General features: G+C 50.2%; 1 protein-coding gene across 3 annotated transcripts; it reads right to left on the reverse strand.

Moving 5' to 3' along the window:
• Positions 1-4,600: 4,600 nt before the first annotated feature.
• Positions 4,601-25,167, reverse strand: FGR (FGR proto-oncogene, Src family tyrosine kinase). Of its 3 annotated transcripts, none has more exons than XM_066375539.1 (13): positions 24,999-25,167; positions 15,914-15,979; positions 14,723-14,952; positions 14,134-14,236; positions 13,240-13,338; positions 9,146-9,249; positions 8,757-8,906; positions 7,946-8,101; positions 7,668-7,847; positions 7,024-7,100; positions 6,628-6,781; positions 5,503-5,634; positions 4,601-5,395 (listed from the first exon to the last, which is right to left on the reverse strand). In XM_066375539.1, the coding sequence occupies exons 3-13, from the start codon at positions 14,940-14,942 to the stop codon at positions 5,187-5,189; spliced, it is 1,584 nt and encodes a 527-aa protein (XP_066231636.1). In that variant the 5' UTR covers positions 14,943-14,952; positions 15,914-15,979; positions 24,999-25,167; the 3' UTR covers positions 4,601-5,186. The 3 variants fall into 3 exon arrangements, with proteins under 3 accessions (XP_066231636.1, XP_066231637.1, XP_066231635.1); XM_066375540.1 differs by lacking the exon at positions 24,999-25,167 and adding an exon at positions 17,013-17,123; XM_066375538.1 differs by lacking the exon at positions 24,999-25,167 and adding an exon at positions 16,620-16,790.
• Positions 25,168-25,545: the final 378 nt, after the last annotated feature.

Genomic DNA, 25,545 nt, shown 5'->3' on the forward strand with positions numbered 1-25,545 from the left:
CTTCTTTATCAAAAGAACTTTTACTCTTTTTGCAAACTCCAGAGAAGCAATGCTTCCACTGAGAAGCCTTCCAGACTTCCCCATGCCCAATTGAGTTAAGACTCTTCCTTGTTCTCTCACATTTTCTGCCTGTGTCTGTCCCCTTCACCCTCATCACCATTTATGTATCTTCCATCATATGAGATGGGAAAGTTCTGAAGGATAGTCCACACATCTGGGGAGTTTCCTGCAGTTTTAGATGTAGTACCCAGAGTGACCACTAGAGGGAGAATAAACACCCTTGTAGCACCATCCAGGTGTGTGTGTGTGTGTGTGTGTGTGTGTGTGTGCGCGCGCGCGCGCGCGCGTAATGAGTGAAAGGGAAGCTTTGATACTGTATCTAGGAGAGAATGGAAGAGAACTACTGGAGTGGATAATGGGTCCACCCAGCTCAGTATTAGAACAGTGGGATCCAAGATATACTCACCCCCGATAGTTCCTAGGCCCCCTAAATTTCTCTCTGACTTTTCTCCACAACTCAGGGGCCATACCCCTTGGCTTTTCAACCCTCCATCTCTTCCTCTGACCTTCCAACCTTCTTCCATGCTTCATCTGTACCCACAACCCTCCCATACATAACTATTTGCTCTTGTCTGATTTGGCCTTGCTCTACCATACCTGTGGGACCTTGCACATGCTAGTCCCTCAGTGGGAGATGATCTCACCTTCTGGTTGTTTCATTAAGCACTTTTCTTTCAATCCTCCAAGAAGTCTCCCTTGGTCTCCAGACTGACCTTGCCCCTAAATGGTTCTGCCTCCTGGGAAGGATTAGCTTACGGGAGATATCAGTAAATGTGTGCAAGATTAATAAATGACTTGCTTCCTTTACAAATACAATCCTCAGCATTTATGGGGCTACCCCAGACCTCTATCTGCATCATGCCCTTCCTGGGCCTGACTCTGGGTTAGTATTATTCTTTTCTATGCTGCTCCATCAAATAAAGGAATGGACATAGTGGGCTGCATGAGACTTTGAAGTCACACAAACCTGGATTCAGATCTTGACTCTCCATCCAGTTGCTTGACCTTGAGCAAGTATAGCTTCTTAGTCTTTGTTTTCTCATTTATAAAACAGGAATAATCACACTTCTGCATTGCCTCGGGAGGATCATATTAGACAATGCATGTGAAACACCTAGCATTAGTCAATTAGGTGTCCTCCTCCCCCACCGTGAACTTGGAAGTAAAATTGCCCTCTGAGTCTTAAGCCAGTAAAATCCACACATCAGGAGAAGAGCCAGGTGGGGGAGTGAATGAGGCGAACGATGGTTTTATAAAGGACTGAAGGGTTTTGTGAACAGTAGAAACTGCAATCAAGGTGACCCGCCTGTAATCTCAGGGAGGCAGGGCGAAGATGTGATTGAAATGGAGAAAACAGAGGCCTAATCAATTGCATTGTGCTCTATCTGAAGGGAACAGAAGGATGCAAAGAAAAGGGGGTACAAAGGAGAATTTATTAAGCTGCACCAGAGGGAGGGACAGAAAACCAGTAGATATAGGGATTCCAGGTTCAGGAGGCTCTGGCCTCTGCTGAGCAGTGAGAGAACCCCAAGTGATTCAATGCCCTGTTAGGCCTTCATTCTTTTTTTTTTTTAAGATTTTATTTATTGATTTTAGAGAAAGGATAAAGAGAGAGAAAAGGGGGGAGGGGCAGAAAGCATCAGCTCATAGTGGTTGCTTCTCATATGTGCCTTGACCAGGCAAGCCCAAGGTTTCAAACTGGCGACCTTGGCATTCCAGGTTGACGCTCAGTCCACTGCGCCACCACAGGTCAGACATGCTAGGCCTTAATTTAAGCTCAATGAACATCCAGGTACCAGGCAGAGAGTGTCATCAGGCAGACAAAAATGTTTTGGTCCCAGGAAAAGTCTGTAGAGACTAAGAGCTCTGATTTTGAAGTCAGGGGATCTAGTTCAAGACCCTGCTCTGCCAGTTATGTCATATAACCTATTTACTTCACTGTTCCTCAGTTTCCCTATTAATAAAATGAAAATACAATAGCTTTCTCCTCATAGGGTTTTGTGAAGATTAAATAGCACCATATGCACCTGACTTGTGGTGGCGCAGTGGATAAAGCGTCGACCTGGAACGCTGAGGTCGCTAGTTCAAAACCCTGGGCTTGCCCAGTCAAGGCACATATGGGAGTTGATGCTTCTTGCTCCTCCCCCTCCTCTCTCTCTCCCCTTCTCTAAAATGAATAAATAAAATATTTTTAAAAAAATAGCACCATATGCAAACAGATAAAAGAAATAGCACCATGCACTTTGTAGGATTTGTAGAATGTAGTAACAAAGAGAGCTAACATGTATTGAGCATTTTATTGACATTTTACAGATGAGGAAATTGAAGCTCAGAGAGATTAATAACTGGCACAAAATCACATAGCTAGTGAGTGGTGGAGGCAAGATTCATACCAGGCAGTACAGCTCTAGAGCTGTGTTCTTATCTGCTTACCCCATGGCAAATGGAAACACTAGGGCTTTGGCTTATATATCAGGTTCTTCTGAGTTTGGTCAGCCAGATACCATGGCCCTCAGGAGGCCTTGGCAGCTGAAAGTTTGCATGTGCAGAGCCAAGGCTCCCACATCTGTGAACACCTCTCTAAGCAGCCATTTGGCCCTTTTCCATCTTTTTTATTTTTCAGTGAGAGGAGGGGAGGCAGAGAGACAGACTCTTGCATGTGCCCCCACCAGGATCCACTCAGCAAGCCCACTAGGGGGCGATGCTTTGCCCATCTGGGGCATTGCTCAGCAAACAAGCTCTTCTTAGAGCCTGAGGCAGAAGCCATGGAACCATCCTCAGCGCCCAGGGCCAACTCACTCCAATCGAGCCATAACTTCAGGAGAGGAAGAGAGTGGGGGAGAGGGAGAGAGAGAGAGAGAGAGAGAGAGAGAGAGAAGCGAGAGGGGGAGGGGTGAAGAAGCAGATGGGTGCTTCTTCTGTGTGCCCTGACTGGGAATCGAACCCAGGACATCCATACACTGGGTCGATGTTCTACCACTGAGACAACCAGCCAGAGCCAGGCCCCTCTCCGTCTTACTGCTCCCATTCAGCAACCTCTGGAACAGGGATAAAAGCAGGAAACTCTCAATCAGCATTGGCCACCTTGTTCCTTTTCCTTTAGGTCACTCACCTTGGGTTTCCAGGGAATTTTTCTACCAAAATCTAGAGGGAGAAGGATCTTTCAAACATCCACCTGGGGCAGATATGATTCTTTTCCAAAGGCTAGAGGTAGTGAGGTCTGATAGAAAGATCATGGGCCTTGGTGTGAGACTGGGGTTCTGATCCTAGCCCTGTCACATATAGCTGGGAGACCCCCGAGCCTCAGTTTCCTTATCATAAAACCAGACTCAGAACTAGACTAAATGCATATAAACACATCTGGCATTCAGCAGACACTTAATAAATGAGTTATTATTATTATTTCTCTCCAGCCTGATTGTGAAGTCCTCTAGGACAGGGACTGGTCTTGTCCACATTTGTGTTCCTGAGGTCCTGCCTAGCAAAAGACCCTTCACAGAGTTAATGCTGAGGAATTGTTTGCCAATTGTAGTAGTGATTCCAGCTCCCAGTCTTGTTCCCTGTCCACCCCCTTAGTAGTCAGGGATCACAATTTCATGATGGGAGAGGTGGGATGCACAGGTGCATGGCAGGTTGTTTAGCACCTCCAATCTCTGTCCACCGCATGACAATAGGAGGCCCTAGCTGCTGTGACAAACAAAATTGCCTCCGCTTTGACTCAGATAGCTCACTCAGTTCATTGGAACATCATCCCAAAGTGCAGAGGTTGCTGGTTTGGTCCCTGGTTGGGGCACATACAGGAACAGATCGATGTTCCTGTCTGTCTCTTTTTCTCTCCCTTCCTCTCTCACTAGGGTAAATAATATATATATTGAGCATATGAGCATACTGAGATGAGAAAGATTAAGAAACACAAATAGTGACTCATCTAGATTTGTCCCAAAGCCCATGCTCACAAACATAGGTATCGAGATAACTCAGAAGCATTAGGGAAGTAATATTAAAAACAAACAAACAAACAAACAAACAAAACACTGCCTGCAAACCTCTTCAAAAGTCCTCTAGGGGACAGAGCTGCCCCAAGTGAGACCCAGTGAGTTTGACTATCAGGCCTCTCCCCTCCCCTCCCTCTGTCTTCTTTTGGGGCAGCTGCAGAGGGTCCACTGTGCTCTTTCCCCACCACCCCTATTGCGAGAGGCCTCCTGCTGTGCTTGTGATGAACAGTAAATCTGTGGAGATCAAGTAAAGAATTAGCAAACCCACTGCTCACAGGTTGAAAACTACATTAGTAATGAAGGGGACATTTACATCTCCCATTGCCTGTCTTCTGTATCCACCTCTCAACTTGTCCTAAACTCACACGGCGATGACCATCAGGGCTTTTGGGTGAACTGAAACACCCCCCTGGGTACCCTGTGCTTAGCAGGCATTAAAGCATGCTCTCACATCCCCCTCTTCCCAGAAGCCAAAGCAGCCACACTGATCTCCCAGTGACCACTATCCCTCCCAAAGGAAGGAAGGGATTTTCAAGGCCCAAGGATTCATATAGTCATTTTTATTATTTACAAAATCAATAAACACACACGATTCAGTCGAGGGGTGGGGGGTGAACCCTCAGCAACCCTCTCCCTCAGTCTCGGCCTTGGACTCCAGTCCTGGACTGCAGGGTACATCCAGCAGGAAAGGGATCCAGCAACTTTCCCTCTCTCTTTGTAACTTACAGACACAAGAGAATTGAATAGGAAGTGAATTTGGGGTCCTGGACCAGGGAGGGATGACAGGGATGGGTTTTAAGTGAAAAAAAGGATATTCAGTTTTATAAATAACTAGACAAGGTCTGAGCATTTCTTGGGGGGGGGGGAGTAAGGAGACTAGAGGTATGTAGGGTCCTAAGTTGGAAGGAGAAAATAGTGCCTGGGGCCAGACTGGGTGAGGGATGATCTGTGAACCTTGATGTGCCCATCTTTAAAATGAGTGGGTTGCCCTTGATGGCATCAGTGCAACCTGCTTGCTCTGACATGCTAGGACTCTATAGGGTTCTAAGTCTGGGGGCTTTGGGACCTGAGCCCTGGGGATTGAAAAGGGCTGGTGGGCACCTACAGAGAGGTGGTGGATACCCAAACGGGCTATGTCTGATCACCAGGCTGGTACTGGGGTTCTGTGGAGGTGAAGAAGTCCTCCAGGAAGGACTGCAGGTACTCAAAGGTAGGCCTTTCCTCTGGGTCCAGATGCCAGGTCTGCAACATGGCCTCGTACAGGGCTGCTGGGCAGCCTAGGGGACACGGCATGTGGTAGCCGTGCTCCACCTGTTCCAACACTTCCCGGTTATTCATGCCTGGAGGGTGGGGCTCCATCAGTCAGGGGCCCAGGCCTTCCAAAGAAGCAGCCGGGAGGAAGTCCTTCCCCATGACCACCCTTCCACCTCACTACCCCCCAGCAAACCTGGGTAAGGGACTCGGCCCTTGCTGATGAGTTCAGTGAGTAGGATCCCAAAGGACCACACATCTGACTTGATGGTGAATCTGCCATACAGGGCAGCCTCTGGGGCTGTCCACTTGATGGGGAACTTGGCTCCTGGAGAGATTGGAGAAGAGAGAAAGTTAGTGAGGGGGCCCCTGGGAACAGCTGAACTAAAGGAATGGTGTCTTTAGGATTGGGGACCCTGAGCACAGAGGTCTCTGGGCATAAGAGAAAGGATCCAGTATCTACCCAGCACTTACTATGTGCCTAGATAAATAAATTATTCTCCAACCTGCTTATTCCAGTTCAGAATTGAAGGTGACCAGAGTCTCTCCCAGCACCCCTGGGCACAAATTGGAAACCCACCTTAGGATGCCCTTCCATTGCTGGGCATACTCACACACACTCACTCAGAGAGGGACAACGTAGACATGCCCATTCACCTCACATGCACAGCTGTGGAATGAGGGAGGAAACCAGAGGACCCAAAGAAAGCCTACACAGACGTGAGGAGAACGTACAAACTCCATAGGCAGTGGCCCCAGCCAGAAATCAATTTTTTCTTATCAACATTATAATGAAATGACGTTGAACAAATTGACATTATTCGAGGACCTGTCATGTAGCCTTTACTACATGCCAGGCACTGTCTTAAGCGATTAACATGCATTAACTCATTTAACCCTCACAAACACCCCATGAGAGCATACTATTATTATCCCGATTGTACAGATGAGGAAAAGGAGTCAGACTAGACAGCTTATAGGTGGTTAGGATTCACACCCAGGTATTCTGGCTACAGAGTTCATGCTTTTATACTTATTGTCTTTCACTTGAGAATTATAGTAGTATCTGGCACATAGTAGGTGCTTGATAAATATTTGTTGGCTTACTCTTATCTGAATATCTTCATTTTACAGATGAAAAAAGATAGCTCACAGAGGCTAGGTGACTTATCAAAGGCCACATGGCTGGTAAGTGGAAGAGTTTGGATTTGAACCCAGAGTTACTTTTTACATTACATCAAAATGGGAGTGTCCTGGATAGTCTGGGTTAGGGCAGGGTGTCTGAGTATGTGAGGCCTCAAGGTGGGATGGCGCAGAGCACCTTGCCGAGGATTGTACTCATCATCCTCGATGAGACGGGCCAGCCCGAAGTCAGCAATCTTGCACACCAGCCGCTCCCCCACGAGGATGTTGGCTGCCCTCAGGTCACGGTGGATGTAGTTCATGCGCTCCATGTAGGCCATGCCCTCAGCTATCTGGGGGCCAAGGTATGGAGAAATGGAAACACCATGGCTATGTGCTGGGTCATTTGAAAAACCAACTTTCCAAATGAGGAGACTGAGGATCAGAGATGGCCAGTGGCCTGTCTCAGTTCACACCACTGATACAGGGGGTGGGGCTGCATGTTCAGGCGTAGGCTATGTGTTTAAGGGCTCAGGGGTTTGGGGAAGATTAGTGTGGGGGGTACTGAGAAATGAAGGCTGCTGTCCCAGTTTACCTGGGCTGCCATGTCCACCAACTGGGGCAGCCTCAAATCCTGGCCCTCTCTGTCCTTGAGGAACTCCAGTAAGCTACCTGGGGAGAGGGACCCAGAAAATCAGCAGCAAGACCCTACCCCCAGCTCCAGGCCAGCCTTGTCCCCCTTGGCCCCGCCCCTACCCAGGACCCCTTACTTAAAGCCCCGTCCCCTGCTTCCAGCCCTCTCATTTAGATACGCCCCCCCACTCAGGTTCCCATCAGGTATCTCCAACCATCGCAAATCCTGCCCAGATCCCGCTTCCACAGACACCCTGACTCTGCCCACATCCCTGTCTTCTCTTCCTACTTCCCCTTAGACTCCTCACTCAGACTCCGCCTCAGACCCTTCCTCATCACAGACCCCGCCTTCACTCGCCCAAGCCCCACCCACCAGCTGATCACACCCCATGCCAGAGTTTCAGTCCCCAAATCTAGACCCCCACCTTGTCTAGCTGGGTCCCACTCCCAGCACTCGCATGGTTTCACTGCTCCCGCGCCTCACTGACTGCGGATTGTGCTTCAACCCATCACAGGATGCCACCACGTACCTCCCCACAGAGACACTCAACCTCGCCCCAAATCCTGCCCCTCCTCCAGACTTCACTCCCTGACGCTGCTCCTCACCATAACACATGAACTCCGTCACGATATAGATGGGCTCCTCCGACACTACGGCGTACAACTGCACCAGCTTGTCGTATCTCAGCAACTTCATGATCTGCGCCTCCTCCAGGAAGGCCTTTGGGGACATGGTGCCCGGCTTCAGCGTCTTCACTGCGACCTTCGTGTTGCCGTTCCATGTGCCTGCCGGGCGCCCTTGGCTGGTCAGGACAGGCTCCCTGCCAGCCCAAACTCTCCTATCAGGCCCCGGGTCCCTGCCCTGGCCCCTGGGACCTCCGTACCCAGCCATACATCCCCGAAACAGCCTGTGCCCAGCCGGCGCTCCAGCGTGATGGAACTGCGGCTGATCTCCCAGGCGTCCTTGGCCAGGCCCAGCGTTTGCGGCTTCATGGTGGTGCAGGCCACTGTGAGCTGGTGGCACAGCCCGTCGTTCACCTCTGGGGAGCGAGGGGTTGGAGGTCACAGTCAGGCCAGGACAGCCCACACGTTCCTCATCCCACCCCAACCTCCAAGATCAGCTCTAAGGAACTAGGCCACAGGTGGGGTCACAGGCCAAGGCAGAAGGCAACTCGGCCCGCTAAGTAGGTGAACATATTGGTACCCAGGGAAGGAGGTGGCACTAAGAGGTTGAGATGATGATCCCTGTAAGGACTGGGGGACTTCTCATAGGAGGTGACCTCCAGCTGGGCCTCCCAAGGATTAAGTGTCAATATAGTTGAAGATTTCACACAAAGATATGGACATGCGACACTCACCTTTTCATGGCCCTCATTCTTTCCCTAACCAACCAAAGCAGAAACCTGGGCATGATTTCCACCTTCCCTTTAATCCCACAGTCCATCCTCCAAGTCAGTCCTACTCTGCCTCCTACCCAGCTCAGACTTTAGGGGGCGATCTTTCGCTCTGGAACAAACGGACTCACCCCTCAGTTTCCTCTGGAATCCTACAGAGCAGTACACTGGGTGAGAGCCCAGATGGGGTTCTACTCCTGCTCCCCCACTCTCGCTTCAGGAAACCCTTCCTCTAGGCCTCAGTCTAGCGGGATGAGTCAGGGATCAGTAGCACACGCCAGCCCCAAGAGCCCACTCTTACCCATGTAGTGCTGCACCAGCTCCTGCACTGAGTCAAACTGGGCCCGTGCGGTGATGTAGTAGCCACCTGTGTCCAGCTTTCGGATCTTGTAATGCTTCACGTGATCACCTCTGGCCTGGTCCCAGTCCCGGATGGACAGAGAGTAGGCACCTATGCGGAAGGGTCATCTTTGGGATTTCTTCCTTCCTCACCCCCAGTCTGGAACCAGGAGAGGCCCAAAAGTTTGGGGACTCTGAAGTTGGATGGGCATCCCTTGAACCCAATCCCAGTCTTAGCTCTGCCCCAGTGTTGACCTGACCCAAGCTCCACCCCCCACCCTTAGCCCCACCCCACAGTTTTTAGTCCCACCAATGACTCCTAGTGCTTCCATAAAGCTAGGCCATCCCCACCTTTGGTGGTCTCACTCTCCCGAATGAGAAAGGCTCCCTGGGGGTTGCCTGGGGAGAGCAGCTGCCTCTCGGAATCCTTCCTTCCAATATTTCCAAAGTACCACCTGTTGGGAAAGGCCAGCAGCAGTCAGGTATACACCCAGTTCAACCCCCTCAGCCTCCTGGGAAAACTCACTTCACAAGCCAAGGTTCAATGTTCTCACCCATGCTTCACAGCCTGGGTATGAGGATCACAGAAAAGGGTAGTTAGAATGTTTGGAACACAGTCGGTGCCTCAAAAAAAGTTAGGCTTCTCCTCTCCACTCTCTGGGTTTCTCTTGAATTAAAATTACTAGAACTCCAGTCACCAGTGACCTCATCAGGGTACCACCAACCCATTAGTCCATCTCACTACTGCTGCTCCATGAGTTCATTTTACACGAGGAACTTGAGGCTGGGAGAGAAGTGATGTGCATGCAAGGCCTATGATAAGCTGTATTTGAAATCCTTTGTGAGCCCTGGCTCATTGGCTCAATGGTAGAGTGTTGGCCTGGCGTATGGATGTCCCAGGTTCAATTCCTGGTCAGGGCACACAGGAAAACCAACCATCTGCTTCTCTACCCCTTCCCCCTCTCATCTCTCTGTCTCTCTCTTCCCCTCCTGCAACCATGACTTGGTTGGAGCAGGTTGGCCCCAGGTGCTGAGGTTGGCTCCATGGCCTTACCTCAGGTGCTAAAATAGCCCAGTTGCCGAGGAATGGCCCTAGATGGGCAGAGCAGAGCATCACCCCATAGGGAGCTTGCCGGGTGGATCCCGGTCAGGGTGCATGTGGGGGAGTCTGTCTCTGCCTCCCTGCTTCTCGCTTAAGAAAAAATTTTTTAAAAAATCCTTTGTGGTCCACCCTCATTCGTTTCACACCATCCCAGGCAATCACTCAGATTCCTCTGCTCACACCCACCAGCAAATCCTTTCCTCCTTTGGCTTCCAGAACAACTCTTTCCTGATTCTCTTCGCCTCTTTCTGACTGCTCCTGCCCAGCTCTGACTGCTGCTTTTCCTCCACTCTCTTAAATTTGGTTGTTGTTCTAAGTCTCAGCTTCAACCTCAGGCCTCAAGTATTCCTGCTGTCTCTTGGATATTCTTCCTGAGATTGAACTGTAACCTCAGATCAACTGTGAAAATACACAGGAGAGATGAAGTGACCACAGGTGCCATAGAAGAATCAGATGTCATTCAATCACTAAACTGGCCCATGACCATCTTAGGCTCAATTAAAAGGCACATAGTTTTAAAATCAAGGGAGGTGGCAGTCTCAGGGAACTCTGAAGTTGTCATCCCACACCTGGGTACTTGGTACATTTTGGGGCACAGGGGAAGGCACTGGCAAATGGAGTGTCCGGGAGGATAGGCAGGATGGGGAAGGAAAACCTATTGAAGGACTGTGTAGACAAGACACATTTTCAAGTTTTTTCAAAGCCGTGCCCCTTACCCATACTCTTGACATTAGCTACTTCCTTAATAACTAATATAATCAAAATAGCACTTATTTTGTGTCATGCTCTGCTTTAATACATACAAGTATTCATTTAATTCTTATAACAATTGCGGTGAGGTCAGTACTATTATTAATTCCCATTAGACAGATGAGGAAATTGAGATACCTTGTGGTTAAGCAACTTGCCCAAGGCAACAGGCTCTTAAGCTATGAAACAAGAATAGAAACCCAAGCTGTCTGCTCTAAAGTCTGAACTCTTAACCACCACACTATTCTTAACAGTGACATTACATTAGTGCCTCTCAGGGCTTCATGACACTGTCCCCAAGATGTGGACACAAGCCTGAACCTCACAAACCTCTCATCTTCTGCATCATCATCCCTCTTCTCCATGCCTCCTACCACCCTCCACCGATAAAGTCCTCATTCCATTTGAGCTCTGGACCCCCAGTCCACTCCTCACTGCTCAGAAACACCTCTCCCCCACCAACCAGCCCTCACCTATAGCCTCACCATCCCACCAAGCTCTACATATGCCCACATGTCTTCCTTCCTATATTACCATCAGCATTCTGTTATATCTCTCATCTTCCCTTCACTTGAAAAAGCACTCCACATTTGGGTCTCCACTTCCTCACCTCCTACTACCTCCCGTGCTCTGCTGTCTGGCCTCCACCCCACTTCCCACAGAGAGCTATCTCACAAAGGTCACCCTCACTGCCAAGTCCAGAGGAAGCCTCTGATACTCCCTCTCTTGTTTCTGGCAACCTCTCCTTTGCCCTCTCGGCTACTTGGGCATGGCATGGCCTGGTTTTCCAGCAGCTCCTTCTCCTTCAAGGGCAATTTTTTTTTTTAAAACAGGGACAGAGAGAGAGAGTCAGAGAGAGGGATAGATAGGGACAGACAGACAGGAACAGAGAGAGATAAGAAGCATCAATCATCAGTGTTTTGTTGCGACACCTTAGCTGTTCATTGATTGCTTTCTCATATGTGCCTTGACCGCGGGCCTTCAGTAGACCAAGTAACCCCTTGCTCAAGCCAGCAACCTTGGGTCCAAGCTGGTGAGCTTTTTTTGCTCAAGCCAGATGAGCCTACACTCAAGCTGGTGACCTCGGGGTCTTGAACCTGGGTCCTCCGCATCCCAGTCCGACACTCTATCCACTGCGCCACCGCCTGGTCAGGTTCAAGGGCAAATTTCTTCAAAGTGGGTCCTAGGGCCAATCTCCTTCATTCTGTCCTCTTCCTTCACCCTCCCAGGCAGCTTTAATCATCTCCACTCTGAAGAGTCTCAACCCCCCCCCCACACACACACACCTTCAGCCCTGGTGTGGCAGAGGCAAGAGCCACAGCAAACAAAGAGCCTTAGTGCCACTTAGGTGAAAATGCCCCTTCCTCTGGGGTAATCCAAGGCATGACTTGGCATGAGCTGGACACCTCTCATGCAAAGCACAACCTAACGTACTTGCCAGTGGTTTTCTCCATTTGAGTGTTCCTATCCATGCAACTTAACCCAACAAGTCCCCCCTAGAAACCAACCTACTCCTATGTTCCCCACTTTAGCAAATGGCACCATCACCCAGGAGATTTTAGGCCACGGTGGATTCTTTCCACTTCCCATCCCCCAGTGGCAAATCAGTCACCAAGTGCTGCTGACTCTCACTCTGCAGTCTCTCCAGTTATTTTCCCAATATATATATATATAATATATATATATTATATATATATATATATATGGATAGATTAAAAACATTATGAGCCTCAGTTTCCTTATCTGTAAAATGAGGGCAATAGAAACATCAATATCGTTATTATGAGAAGTAAATGAATCAAAGGAGGTAAAGTACTAGTAATAGTATCTCAAGTATAAAGGTACTTTGTGAATTACTCCCTGCCTTCTTTTTTTTTTTAAAAAAAGCTTAGAAATTTTTTTTTCTTTTTTTCTTTATTCATTTTTAGAGAGGAGAGAGAGAGACAGAGAGAGAGAAGGGGGGAGGAGCTGGAAGCATCTACTCCCATATGTGCCTTGACCAGGCAAGCCCAGGGTTTCGAACCGGCGACCTCAGCATTTCCAGGTCGACGCGTTATCCACTGCGCCACCACAGGTCAGGCCACTCCCTGCCTTCTTAATAGAATTAATTCTAAGTACTATAATAACCTCTTGCATTTGTTCAGCACTTTACAATTTTTAAAGCCCATACACTATTGTCATCACTGAGAGACAATAAGTGTAATGCATAGCAAATGCAGCCAGAGGATTGGGGTTCAAATATCAGCTCTACCTACTTACTAGCTATGGGAACTGGGACAGGATATTTAATTTCTCTGCACCTTAGTTTCTTCATTTGCAAAACAGAATAATATTAGTTCTTAACCCCATTAATACATGGAAAACACTAAAAAAAATTTTTTAAAAAGCACTTTGAATAGCACCCAGACATAGTACATGCTAGATATCATCTTCTATTATTATTATCATTATTATCTTCTCTTATTCTCACAATGACCTTACAGAATTATGGATAAGGAGACAGAGTAGAGCTGTGACTTGCCCAAGAGGTAACCTTGGGCCTGGACTCCAGAATACTTTTCATAGGGCTAGTTTCCTCTCAACCCCTACTCACTCTTCAGCTTGGATGGAGTCCACTGGGGCCACATAGTTGCTGGGAATGTAGCCAGTTTGTCCGGAGCCAAGGGATCGAGCCTCCCACCAGTCACCTTCGCTGCAGGCACAGACCACGGGGTGTCAGAAAAACCTAGCCGCTGGGGCACCTTGGGGCCAGGCAGGGCCACACAAAGAATCAGGTGGAGACTGGCCCTGCCAACACCTTCCCTCAGACACCCCCCCCCCAGGACTTGTCTGTTCTGACCCCTGCCACTATGGCTGTCTGTGGAGACTATTCCCTGCAGGAGGAATGTGTTTGGGGATATCTGGGCTTTCTGACTTTCTCTGGCTCCTCAGCTGGGCTGATTTTTGAGCAGGCAGTGGACAGCTAACTAGGTCACTTCCCCCCTGAACCCCACTCTCAAGGGCTACATTTTTCCTTTTGGATAAAATCCAGGAGCCTTAGCATGGCTAAAAGCCCAGCAGGTCTGCTCCCAGCCCTCTCCAACCTCTGCTCGCTGTTTGGCACCTCATTCTTTATGATCCACCTAGACTGAACCACTTGGCAGTTTCCAGAAGTCATCATTTATTCTCATTCTCTCTGACTCTCTTTTCCTCTTTTCTCACTTTTCTTTCAATGTCTACTCATTTCTCTAGCTGCAGCTTAGAAATCAACTCTTCCAGGAGCCTGCACTGATTGCCCTGCCCTGGGGATTATGTTGGGTGTTCTTTCTGTGCCCATAGTTTCTCACACTCCCCGCACATAATAGCAATCACCCAGGGTTGTTATCGTCATGTATCTGTATCTCCAACTAGGCTGGAGCTTTCTAAGGATAGGGACCGGGTAGAATTCCTCTTTGGGTCTGGCTCCTGGGCCAGGCCAGGCCTTGAGCTGAGTGGCCTGGTCACTTACGTGTTGTTCAGGATGTGGAACTTCTCGCCCTTGGTGAAGGTGAGGTCATCTTCCGTCCGGGCCTCATAATCATACAGGGCGATGAACAAGGTCACCCCAGTTCCTGCAGAGTCAGAGCTACTCAGCAGAGTAGGGCAAAGGATGGGGGACAGAGAGGCTGCACCCCTACAGTTCTGTTCCCCAGCCAGGTGCTGTGCCTTCCCACTGCTGTGTCCTGCTTCTCAACAGCCTCTGGAGTTCCATGGATTTCCAATTCGGGTTTCACAGCTTGGTTCCCCCTTGGATTCAGGACACATACCTTCGAGCCCATCCCTCCCAACTTGGGGCATCGCCAGGTCACCAGCTCCTCCTCTTCCCCTCAAGAAGACTCCTTGTTTGCATCTGTCGTCAGAGTCCCTCTCAGACTGGGACAGAGCTACGTCTTCCCCTCCGACTGGAGTTATTGAGGGTAGGGCTGTCTGTACTCCTCAGAGTGCATGCCGAAGCAGGACTGTGTCTCCTGGGCACACTTGAGGCTCCTAAGGACAAGTTTACATCTCCCCTTCTCCCAGGGTCCAGGCAGTGCCTGCCTCCAGCCTACTGGACTCACCTGAGATGCCCCTGATGGTGCCTCCATCGAGGAAGGCGGGGCTGGTGGGCTGAGGGAAGAAGTTGTTGTAGTTGGGGATATAGGCACAGGAGGACACAGGTCGGGCCTGAGTAGGATCAGGGCCATAGCGGTCTGCAGCCCCGTAGCTCCTGAAGTCCCCTTCAAGGCCAGCATCCTCCTTGGGACCCGGCTCCGACTTCTTGCAGAACACACAGCCCATTCCAGGTGCTCTGTTAAAGAAGAGGGGCATGCCTCACTCGGCTACACTGCCCTATGCACACATGTGTACATGCATGTGCACACGTGCACACACACATACAAACCACCAGGTCCAGCTCCCTAGGCGAGGACTCTGTCACAGCATGCAGCTTTCCCTTTAGTTCAGGAGTAGGGGGTCCTCCCTAGTGAAGGATAAAGGTGGGCAGGGCTACCACTGGATCTGCCTACCAGCTTAGTGTGGTTGGAGAGCATATGTGTAACCTCAGTGGGGCTGGTTTTCTGCTTCTAAATGTTGCTGTGCTTATTTATGTATATTTGCCTTCTATTGTTTCAATATTTTGTATTTCTGACTCCTTCAGAGTGCTTGCGTGTGTGTCTCTATATCTGAGTTTATGGGTATGTGTAGTGTATGTATGTGCAGCCTTTTGTGAATGTGTAAGTACATGTACATACCTGTGTATGTGATGGCTCTGTGTGCTTGTGTCTTACGTGTGCATGTGTGTGTGTTTCTGTATGATTATGTCTGTGTCTGTATTGCTGTGTGTGCAGGTCTGTGTGAGTAGGTGCCTCTGTGTCTGTGTCGTCACCATGTGCATAGCCCTATGTGTGAAGCTCTGTGAAAGTAGGTGTGGATGTCTCTGTGCATGAGTGTGTGTCTCTCTCTGTGCCTGTGCATGTTACGCATGGATGTGTGTGTGTGTGAAGGCTGTGTGTGTGTACCTGGAGACTCCCTGCAGAGGGGATCAAGGCCATTTCCTGTTGCGAGTCCAGCCTCTGGCCTCTTAAGCTGCCTCATTCTGGCTCCCCCCATCTGTTACCTAGCAACAGGGCCCTTGTAGCAGGAGGGGCTTGTGAGGAGTTGTGGGGCCTGGAAAGGCCACCCCAACCAGAGTTTCCAACCCTCAAAGCCAGTGACTCTTGGGGAAGTGTTCCTGAGTATGTGAAGCCCTCATCACCGCCCTCCTCACTCACCCCTCAGGCCCCTACTCCTTAGTCAGTGTGGCTGCTGCGGCATGGTCCTTAGGAGGGGCCAGAGACCTGAGGGTGAGACAGAGGACAGGAAGATGAAGGTTCTGCCAGTGATCCTGCAAGCCAGCTGCTAGCTCCTGCCAGCTTCAGGAAGCCAGAAGGCTGGGCTCTGCCCCAGCATGACTTCTGCCTTCATTTTCCTTCTCACCACCCCTGGGGCACTTACACATTCACCCTCACACAGGACACACCACCCACACTGACTCCCTCACACCCATCTCCACCTGCCATACCACCGCACCACCACACACAGTAACACACACACACCAGCGACACACTCCAACACTAACAGCAAATACTTTCATAAGTGTGCTAAAAACACCATCACACACCAACACAAACTAACTCTCACACAAGCCCAAGCTCTGATGCATAGTACACACACACACACACACACACACACACACACACACACACAGGCTGCCTCTCAAGCAAACAGACTCAGACATGGACACTCATTTTAGTGTTAGATCCATTTCTCTAGGTGGATTTCTATCAAGCCACGCTCTGCTCACTCTTGGGCTGCCCGTCACTGTCCCCTGAAAACTCTGTTGCCTTCCTTTGGAGCTGCCTCCGCTCCCAGCCTGAGCTGCGTGAACCCCAGCAGCCCAGCGCTACATCTGGTAACAGAGTATAGGTGGACACCTACCTCCAGAGCTTGCTCCTATTCCCACATCAGGAAAAGGTCAGAAGCCAGGACCACCAGGACTCCTTGGGGAGCCCACCAATGTGCCTAGCTTTTCCTGGTAACTGTGTCCCCTGAGCAACAGGCTGGCAGGTCATTGAGCAAGGGCTCCCCACGCCCCACCAGAAACCCTGCCATTGCAACACTCAGAGAGGAACTGCTGGGGAGAGAACTTGGTTTCCTAATATGTAAGAGAAATGGAGAGTTGCAGGGTGGGGCCAACCCAGTGAACACTGATTTCCCCAAGGGCCCCGAGGGTCCCTGACTTGCTTTTCTTGACCCCCAAGTCTAGTTTCCCTTATGGACATCTTACTCCTTTTCTCTCCGGGTCCTGCTCTCCCACCAAGCACCACTCACCTCTTTCAGGAAGGCTTCCTGGACCCACCAGGTCTAGCTGCCTAGCTGATGACTGTCACATTAGTGCCCGGGCCCCCAGCCCTCCCAGCCCCTCTCACCCTTCACTGTAACTGCTCTCCTGTGGAAGGGGGGGCTGACACCCATGTGGTGAACTGTGAGGCGGGCTGTGGTGAGAAAACTAAAATAGCCCCTGCTCATCAAGCCTTTGCAGAGATCTTCACCTTGGGACCCCTCCCTGGGGCAAACCACTGTGTCTGAAAAACTCCAGGACGTTGCAGAAGTGGTTAGGGCCAGGGAGAGAATGGAGGTAGGAGTGGCATCCAGGGGTTTCAGGTACCAAGAGGATAAATGGGGGCAAGATGAAAACAAGGGTTACAGGATGAGAATGGAGGTTTTCTCACAGGAAGACACAGACATATCTCAAAAGGCACACAGGATCAACACGCAGAACCACACAGCCCTCCTGATACATCCTCGGACACACACCTCACCTCAGCTGCACCTAGCACCTCACACAGAGACTCTGAGCTCCTCTGTACAGATTCACACACACACACACATTCACAGATACACACATCTCCAAGGATATCCTCACCCCTACACTTCCAGCCCTCACACATACACACACACACACACACACACACAGCCTCTCCACAAGAATAACACATACAGAATTTATAGCACTTACTATATGCCAGCCACTGCATTAAACACTTTATATATATTACCTCATTTTATTCTCATACAACCCTATGAGCTGAGTATTGTTATTATCTATAAGGCAACTGAAACAAAGAGAGGTATAGAAACTTGCCCAAGGTCACACAGTTAATATACAAATTGGTATTTGGCTCCAGAATCAGAGCCACTTCTTTCCATTGCCTGGTCACAGACATGGATAATTACAGCCATGCCATAGGGACACACAGCCCTCTCAGATGGCAGAGCCCACAGAGCTCCCTTCTACAAAAGATACAAACAGATACAACCTCTTGGGTCCCCACGTAGCTACAATGTTTCCACTTAGGTATATATTACCACAATATTTTTATTTTTTATTTATTTTAATTTTTATTTATTGATTTTAGGGAGAGAAGGGGGGAGAGAGAGGAAAGGGGAGAGAAACAGAGAAACACCAATTTGTTGTTTCACTTATTTATGCATTCATTGATTACTTCTTGTAATGCGCTCTAACCAAGGAGGGAACTTGCAACCTTGGCATATGGGGACAACGCTCTAACCAACTGAGCTATCCAGCCAGCGCTACTACAGTGTTTTAAAATTAAATGCTTAAGCTCCCTTAAGGGAGCTCCAAATTCTGCATGTCTGGAATGGGGTGGGGTTCAGAAATGGTCAGCATTGAGAAAGAAGCAGTGGTGGGCTCTGTGGGCTGAGGAAGAGCCATGGCAGGTCTGACACCATGGGTAGCAGGCAGTAGGGTCAGCTCTTAGGACTAGACCTGATGGGGACCAGAGCCTGGGGCTAGGCCTGGCCCTTTGCAAACCAGTACATTGAGGGGGTTGAGGGATGTGAGGTGAGGGTGTGGGACACAGGATCTGGCATCCAAATGGCTCAAGGCAGTGAGGTGGCCACAGTGAATATGATCACACTTTTAAGGCTAAAATAAGATCACATTCATATGGCTAAGAGATGGGAAGAGATAAAAAAGAGAAAAAGTGGAGCCTGACCAGGCGGTGGCGCAGTGGATAGAGCATCGGACTGGGATGCGGAAGACCCAGGTTCGAGACCCCGAGGTTGCCAGCTTGAGCGTAGGCTCATCTGGTTTGAGCAAAGCTCACCAGCTTGGACTCAAGGTCGCTAGCTCGAGCAAGGAGTTACTCGGTCTGCTGAAGGCCCGTGGTCAAGGCACATATGAGAGAGCAATCAATGAGCAACTAAGGTGTTGCAACGCGCAACAAAAAACTAATAATTGATGCTTCTCATCTTTCTGTTCCTGTCTGTCTGTTCCTGTCTATCCCTCTCTATGACTCTCTTTCTGTCTCTGTAAAAAAAAAAAAAAAAAAAAAAAAAAGGTGGAGACAGAGATTGCAAGATACAAGGAGACATAAACACAGACAGACAGACAGACAAAGCACAACCCAGTGTGATGTGCTGGTATAGTGGCTCTTAAAAGAAAAACAAAGGCCCTGATTTGTAGCATTTGCTGATTTCCACAGTGTCAATATTCCCACCATGGCCGATTTCAGGTTACCGAGTGACTTCCTGAACGCTGGGCTGGAGAGAGATTCGCAGAATCAGCTCCCCAGAGCCAGCACTAGCTGGCTCCAGCAATCCATGCCAGAAAGAAACAAAGAGAAAGAGAGACACAGAAATGAGAAGTAGAGAGACAGAGGGAAAAAGGGAAAGGCTGAGATGAGGAGAAAGAGTCAGAAACAGAGCTGACTCTGAGAGGGAGCTTTGGAAAGCAATTTGACTTCCTAGAAGTCTGGGAGGCAATAGCTATTAGTTTAAAAATGCTAATTTACTGAATGCTATTCCGTGCCTGATATTGAGCCAAGCAGTTCCCATGCATGATCTCACTAGTGACCCTATAAAGTGGGTTTTATTATTACCCCAATTTTACAGATAAGGTCTTCACTCTGCTCATGAATATGCCCTGAAACATCTGGTTGACAGGCGTCGGTTACCAGAGCTCATTTGGGTCAAAATCAGGTTGTGGATGTTAGAGCTGAGGGCCAATCCTAGACTAGGGTGCTCTGGCCTTCAACATTTCCTCTGTGTGGTCTTACCCAACTCTGGAACCTTGGATGGATGACATGAGCCCTCTAAACCACAATTTTTTGCAGCTGTACCTTCTGTGCAGTGCTTGAGAAGGCTTGAAGAGATGTGGCTCTTTCCCTGTGTGCAGTGGCTAAGTGAGGCTGAGAGCCACAAGCATTGAAGCTAGACTGGCCCCCAGGGATCATTAATCAGCCCACCCTCCCATCTTGTGTCTAGGGAAGTGACTTGCTTGAGGTCAAATAGCCACATGGGTGGATTCAAAGCCAGAACTATTCATTCAAGTCCAGAGTTCTGTTTCTGGCACCATGGCTGTATTCTCCAAAACACTGAGCAAGGGAAAGTCATATTTCCTACCTAGCCCCTGGCCAAGTGAACACACCGCCTCCTTCTGTATTCTATGGCAGTTGGCCACCCAACAGGGAGCCTGCCTCTCTCCCACCCCTACTCCTGGACATAGGAGTCCGAGGCCCATATACCCTTTCTTGAGGACCACACTTCCCAAAGCCATGTCAGGGCTTTGATGTAGACCCAGGATGTCTTGTTCCCTCATAACTCCTGCTAAGTACACTGCTCACAAAAATCAGGGGATCAGGAAACATGCAGATACTCCAGTACTTTCAGCCTTTTGTAGAGTGCATTTTCACCAATGAAATTAGTTGGTTTTGCATCTCATTTGCATAATCAAACAACTTTCTTTGACTTGTCATTTGCTTTTTTGATGTTCTTGTTTAATAAAAAAAAAATCAAATGCTCCTTTTTATTATCGCTTCATATTAATTTTCAAACATCCCCTAATTTTTGTGAGCAGTATATTTGTAGGAGATCTGGAGTCAGGTTTAGGAGCAAATTCTACCCGGTTTGACTAGTTTGAGACCTTGGCCAAGTCAGGTCACCTTCCTGAGCTGCAGTTTCTTTGCCTAAAAAAAAAAAGGAATAGCCCTGGCCGGTTGGCTCAGCGGTAGAGCGTTGGCCTAGCGTGCGGAGGACCCGGGTTCAATTCCCGGCCAGGGCACATAGGAGAAGCGCCCATTTGCTTCTCCACCCCTCCGCCGCGCCTTCCTCTCTGTCTCTCTCTTCCCCTCCCGCAGCCAAGGCTCCATTGGAGCAAAGATGGCCCGGGCGCTGGGGATGGCTCTGTGGCCTCTGCCCCAGGCGCTAGAGTGGCTCTGGTCGCAACATGGCGACGCCCAGGAGGGTCGCAACATGGCGATGCCCAGGATGGGCAGAGCATCGCCCCCTGGTGGACAGAGCATCGCCCCTGGTGGGCGTGCCGGGTGGATCCCGGTCGGGCGCATGCGGGAGTCTGTCTGACTGTCTCTCCCTGTTTCCAGCTTCAGAAAAATGCAAAAAAAAAAAAATGCAAAAAAAAAAAAAAAAAAAAAAGGAATAGAAATCACTACCTCATGAGGTTGCTTCTGAGCATCATCAAATGTGGTCAAACCCCTGAAAGCACCCCCAAGGCTGAGGGAGGAGGAGCGGCAGGGCTGAGAAGAAAGAGAAGTTCCCAGGGTGAAGTGGCAGGGCCGAGCTGGCCCAGCTGCCTGGGGGATTTCACCAAAAGGGAACTGGGCCTTTGAGCAGGGGCAGGAAACCACCATCCTGCAAGAGTTCCGGCTTCTCCTCAAGGCTCTGGGCTGTTCAGGGTCAGGCCAGGGCTGTAGGAGCAGGGGACAAGTCTCGGCCCCATGGCACCCCCATCTGTCATCAGCCACCTGACCTCCCTGACTGAAGCCTGTCATCCTCACTGAGATCCTCCACCCCTCACGGAGCTCCAGTGCCCTGACTGAGCCTGATCTTCCTCACCGAGGCCCCCACTTCTCATTGAACCTCCAACCATCTCACACCAGACTTTATTGAAGCCTTACCATCTTCAACACCTAAACACCTAGGGGCAAATTAAAAGACACACCCCAAGCTGAGGCTACTAATACCCTAGTGTGGAGGGTATAGTGGAGGAAGAGTTGGGACAGGGGAGGGGGAGGAGACCTAAGTTTGCCATACTAGCTTTACTCTCCATATGGTCCCGAGGGTGTCAGCCGAATTTTCTCCACTTCTTGTGGGTAAAAGTGTTTTTCATCTGTTGCTGAAAATACACTCATCAGCTTCTAAAGCGGGGTCTTTAGGGACTCCAGACTCTTGGGAGATATGAGGCATGGGTGGTCCAAGGGAGCTGAAAGAATAGGCATCTACATTCCACAGTGTGGCCAGGCAGGAAGTACCTCTCTCCAGGTTCCACTTTAGGCCAGCAGGAAGGGTCCTGGGTCCCCCCCCTCCCATCGCTAGGGTCCCCCTCCTCAGCCTCCTATAGTCTGGTCACTTCCTTTTCCACATCAGCCCCAGCTGGCTGCAGAGAATATCCAAATATCCACACATATACTTACATGCTGATGCTCATTCACTCAAAGTCCAAACCCTGTTCATTAACACTCTCACACCCTTATGCCCACTGGGGATCAAGAGTCATCTGCGAAGCCCATGAAGCCTAGGCTTTCTTCCACCACTCCCCCTTCACTCATTCCAGAGGGCTACCTAGGATTTGTTAGGGAGAGGGAGGAACTCAAGCCCCAGCTCTGGCTACTTCCTTCATGATATCAGGGACAGCATGCCCTAGACCAGTGGTAGTCAACCTGGTCTCTACTGCCCACTAGTGGGTGTTCCAGCTTTCATGGTGGGCGGTAGTGGAGCAACCAAAGTATAAATAAAAAGATAGATTTAGCCCTGGCCGGTTGGCTCAGTGGTGAAGCGTCGGCCTGGTATGCAGGAGTCCCGGGTTTGATTCCAGTCCAGGGCACACAGGAGAAGCGCCCATCTGCTTCTCCACACCACCTTCCCCTCTCCTTCCTCTCTGTCTCTCTCTTCCCTTCCCGCAGCCAGTGCTCCATTGGAGCAAAGTTGGCCCGGGCGCTGAGGATGGCTCTGTGGCCTCTGCCTCAGGCGCTAGAATGGCTCTGGTTGCAACAGGGTGGCACCCCAGATGGGCAGAGCATCGCCCCCTGGTGGGCATGCTGGGTGGATCCCGGTCGGGCATATGCAGGAGTCTGTCTGACTGCCTCCCTGTTTCCAACTTCAGAAAATACACACAAAAAAAGAAAAAGATAGATTTAGCTATAATAAGTTGTTTTATAAAGATTTATTCTGCCAAACTTAGCAAAAATCCGACATAAAGTACTTGGTAAGTAATTATTATTATATGCTTTAACTTGCTGTAACTGCTTTATAAATTTTATAAACTAAAGTTACTTCCCTACTTTATAAATCACCATTACTGTGGAACCGGTGGGTGGTTAGAAAATTTTACTACTGGCCTGACCTGTGGTGGTGCAGTGGATAAAGCGTCGACCTGGAAATGCTGAGGTCGCCGGTTCGAAACCCTGGGCTTGCCTGGTCAAGGCACATATGGGAGTTGATGCTTACAGCTCCTCCCCCCTTCTCTCTCTCTGTCCTCTGTCTCTCTACTCTCTAAAAATGAATAAATAAAATAAAAATAAACTCAGCAAGATTGACTTCTAATTTACTACATAATTCTAACCCTCACCGTGTATGGAACCATACCTGTGCATTAATTAAAAAAGAAAAAAAGAAAGAAAAGAAAATTTTACTACTAACAGAGATACAAAAGTGGGTGGTAGGTATAAACAGGTTGAGTACCCCTGCCCTAGACTCTGGGTCCCTACTGCTGGCCCTGTCAGTCATTGACTTGCACTTGCATTTTCCCATCTGTGAAGTGGGACCAGAGCCTTGCTCTCCCATCACCACCACAGATGGAAGGAGGCCAAAGGACTCAGAATCACTGGGTGTGGCACCTTGGGGATTGGAGACAGACCTCAACTTTGTTGACTTTCCCAGTGTGGGCTTTCAGCAGATCACAAACGTGCATTCATTTATTCATTCACTCATTCATTTATTTATTAGACACCAACTGTGTGCTGGTCCCTGCCAGGCTTTCTGGTGTCCCTACATGCTTTTAAGAAGGTGAAAGGGAGGCTCCCTAGGTCGGTTAGAGATAACTCTTGACTCATCCAGGACACTGCTTCCTGCACCTGATTCCGGGAGGCGGGGGTTGGGGAGGGGCAGCGATGATTTCCCCCCATAATTCAAATGAGGAAAATTAGGCCTAGAGAAGCCCTATAACTAGCCTAAAGTCACACAGCAATGAAAGGCCAAGTTTGGTCAAATCCCAGAAGCTGCACATCGCCCACCCCAGAATTCCTGGACAAGGATCATCATCGCCTTACTCCTCTGTCCAGCAGCCCTCCCCCGACTGAGGACCCAAAACAAGAACGAAGCGGGAATCAAAGTGGGCTGTGAGAGCAACGCGCTACAGCAGTCAAGCGCAGGACTCTGCTTCTCCGTCCTCTTGTTGCCATGGAGACAGCCCCTCCCCGCAGTCGCGGTCAAAAGCAGGATTTCCGTCGGGGCGGCCAGCAATTCCCGGATCCCGAGAAGAACGTGGACCGAGACCGCCACTGCGGGCAGGGAGGGGGCACCCAGGGAGGCCCAACCCTGCCGAGGGCGGGGACTTCCCCAGGAAGCCGGGACCCACACCTCTAGTGCCTTGAAGGAGTCCCTCACATTTCGCGACCCGCCCACTAGTGCGAGGGCGGAGGGTCGGGGTTGATTTGAAGACAGCCTCTTCTCGCCTCTTGGCTATAGGCTTCGCCCCCGACTTCTGACGATTCCAGATAGGGGGACTTAATGGACCCCGGAATTGTCCTCCACATTCTGCATACTCCAGAAATGGTTCTCCTTGACCCCCTTCCTACAAATTCCCTCACCTGATCCTCCCAGACGCCCCACACTTGGTTCCCCTCACCCAGACCGTGCAGTTTCTCCCCAAACCCTCATTTTCAAGGTCCCCTCAGTTTCTCCCCTATCCCCTTTCGGAGGTCTGCTTGGTCCCTCTCCCCCGACTCAGCCTTCTTCCCAAATTCTATCAATCTCACTGCACAGGCTCCCTCCGTTTTCTTCACCAGACCTTTTTCGGGGATCTGCTTTCCTCATATTCCTTCTGCCCCCTCCCCACATTTTATCAGTCTTACTCTCCAGGTCTCCTAAGTTTTCCTCCTTGGGTCCTTTGCTAGGGGCGATCCCCGGCCCTCAGTTTCTGGCCCCCTACTCTCACAGCTGCCCTCCCTAAATTCAGGCTTATCCGCCCCTTCCCCCCAGCTTCTCCTCCCCCGCCGCGGGCGGGTGGGGGGCGGGGCACCGCGCTGCCCCTCCAGCCCCCACCTGATGACTGCCTACCTGGTCCCAGCGGAGGCCGCTTCCGACAGACCCCAGGGTGAGTCAGCGGGGCTCCCGGCAGCCACGAGTGCCTATGTGGGGAGGGGGGAACTGGGCTGCTGCCCGCCTCTGACCGCCGCCCCCTCTGGGCAAGGAGGAGGAAGCCGTCTCGGACTTCTCTTATTGCAGCCGCTGCGGCGCGACGGCAGTGGTGGGGAGAACTCACAGTCACGCCCCAGCCCCAAGCCAGCCGCCCGCAGCGGGGAGGGGCCCTCAAATTCCAGGCCCGCCCGCCCCCACTACCCGCCTCCCCTGGGCTGCCGGGGGTCAGCTGTCCCTGCACCCCAGCTCTACTCTGCAGACCTGAACCCTGAACCTCCAGCACAGTTTTCCCAAGGGCCCCTTCCGAAGGGGCAGTTTCCTCACCCCTAGAAGCACCTGCTCTTTTAGAATCATTGCATTTGAGGTTACAAGGTGCTTTCCTCTGTCAGTGAAGCCCCCGGCTTTTGCAGTCGGGAAATCTGAGGACCAGATAGGGACAGGCCTTACCCAAATCTCACAGCCAGTT

This window comes from Saccopteryx leptura, chromosome 3, assembly GCF_036850995.1.
Source record: "Saccopteryx leptura isolate mSacLep1 chromosome 3, mSacLep1_pri_phased_curated, whole genome shotgun sequence".
Taxonomy (NCBI): domain Eukaryota; kingdom Metazoa; phylum Chordata; class Mammalia; order Chiroptera; family Emballonuridae; genus Saccopteryx; species Saccopteryx leptura.

What these genes read in the sequence shown, in the direction of transcription:
- FGR (XM_066375539.1), bottom strand. Translation starts at nt 14,942, where the DNA reads ATGGGCTGTGTGTTCTGCAAGAAGTCGGAGCCGGGTCCCAAGGAGGAT. An exon ending in TTTCGGGGATGTATGGCTGG is followed by an intron (nt 7,848 to 7,945) that starts GTACGGAGGTCC and finishes GGCGCCCGGCAG; the next exon opens with GCACATGGAACGGCAACACG. An exon ending in GACGGAGTTCATGTGTTATG is followed by an intron (nt 7,101 to 7,667) that starts GTGAGGAGCAGC and finishes CCCTCTCCCCAG; the next exon opens with GTAGCTTACTGGAGTTCCTC.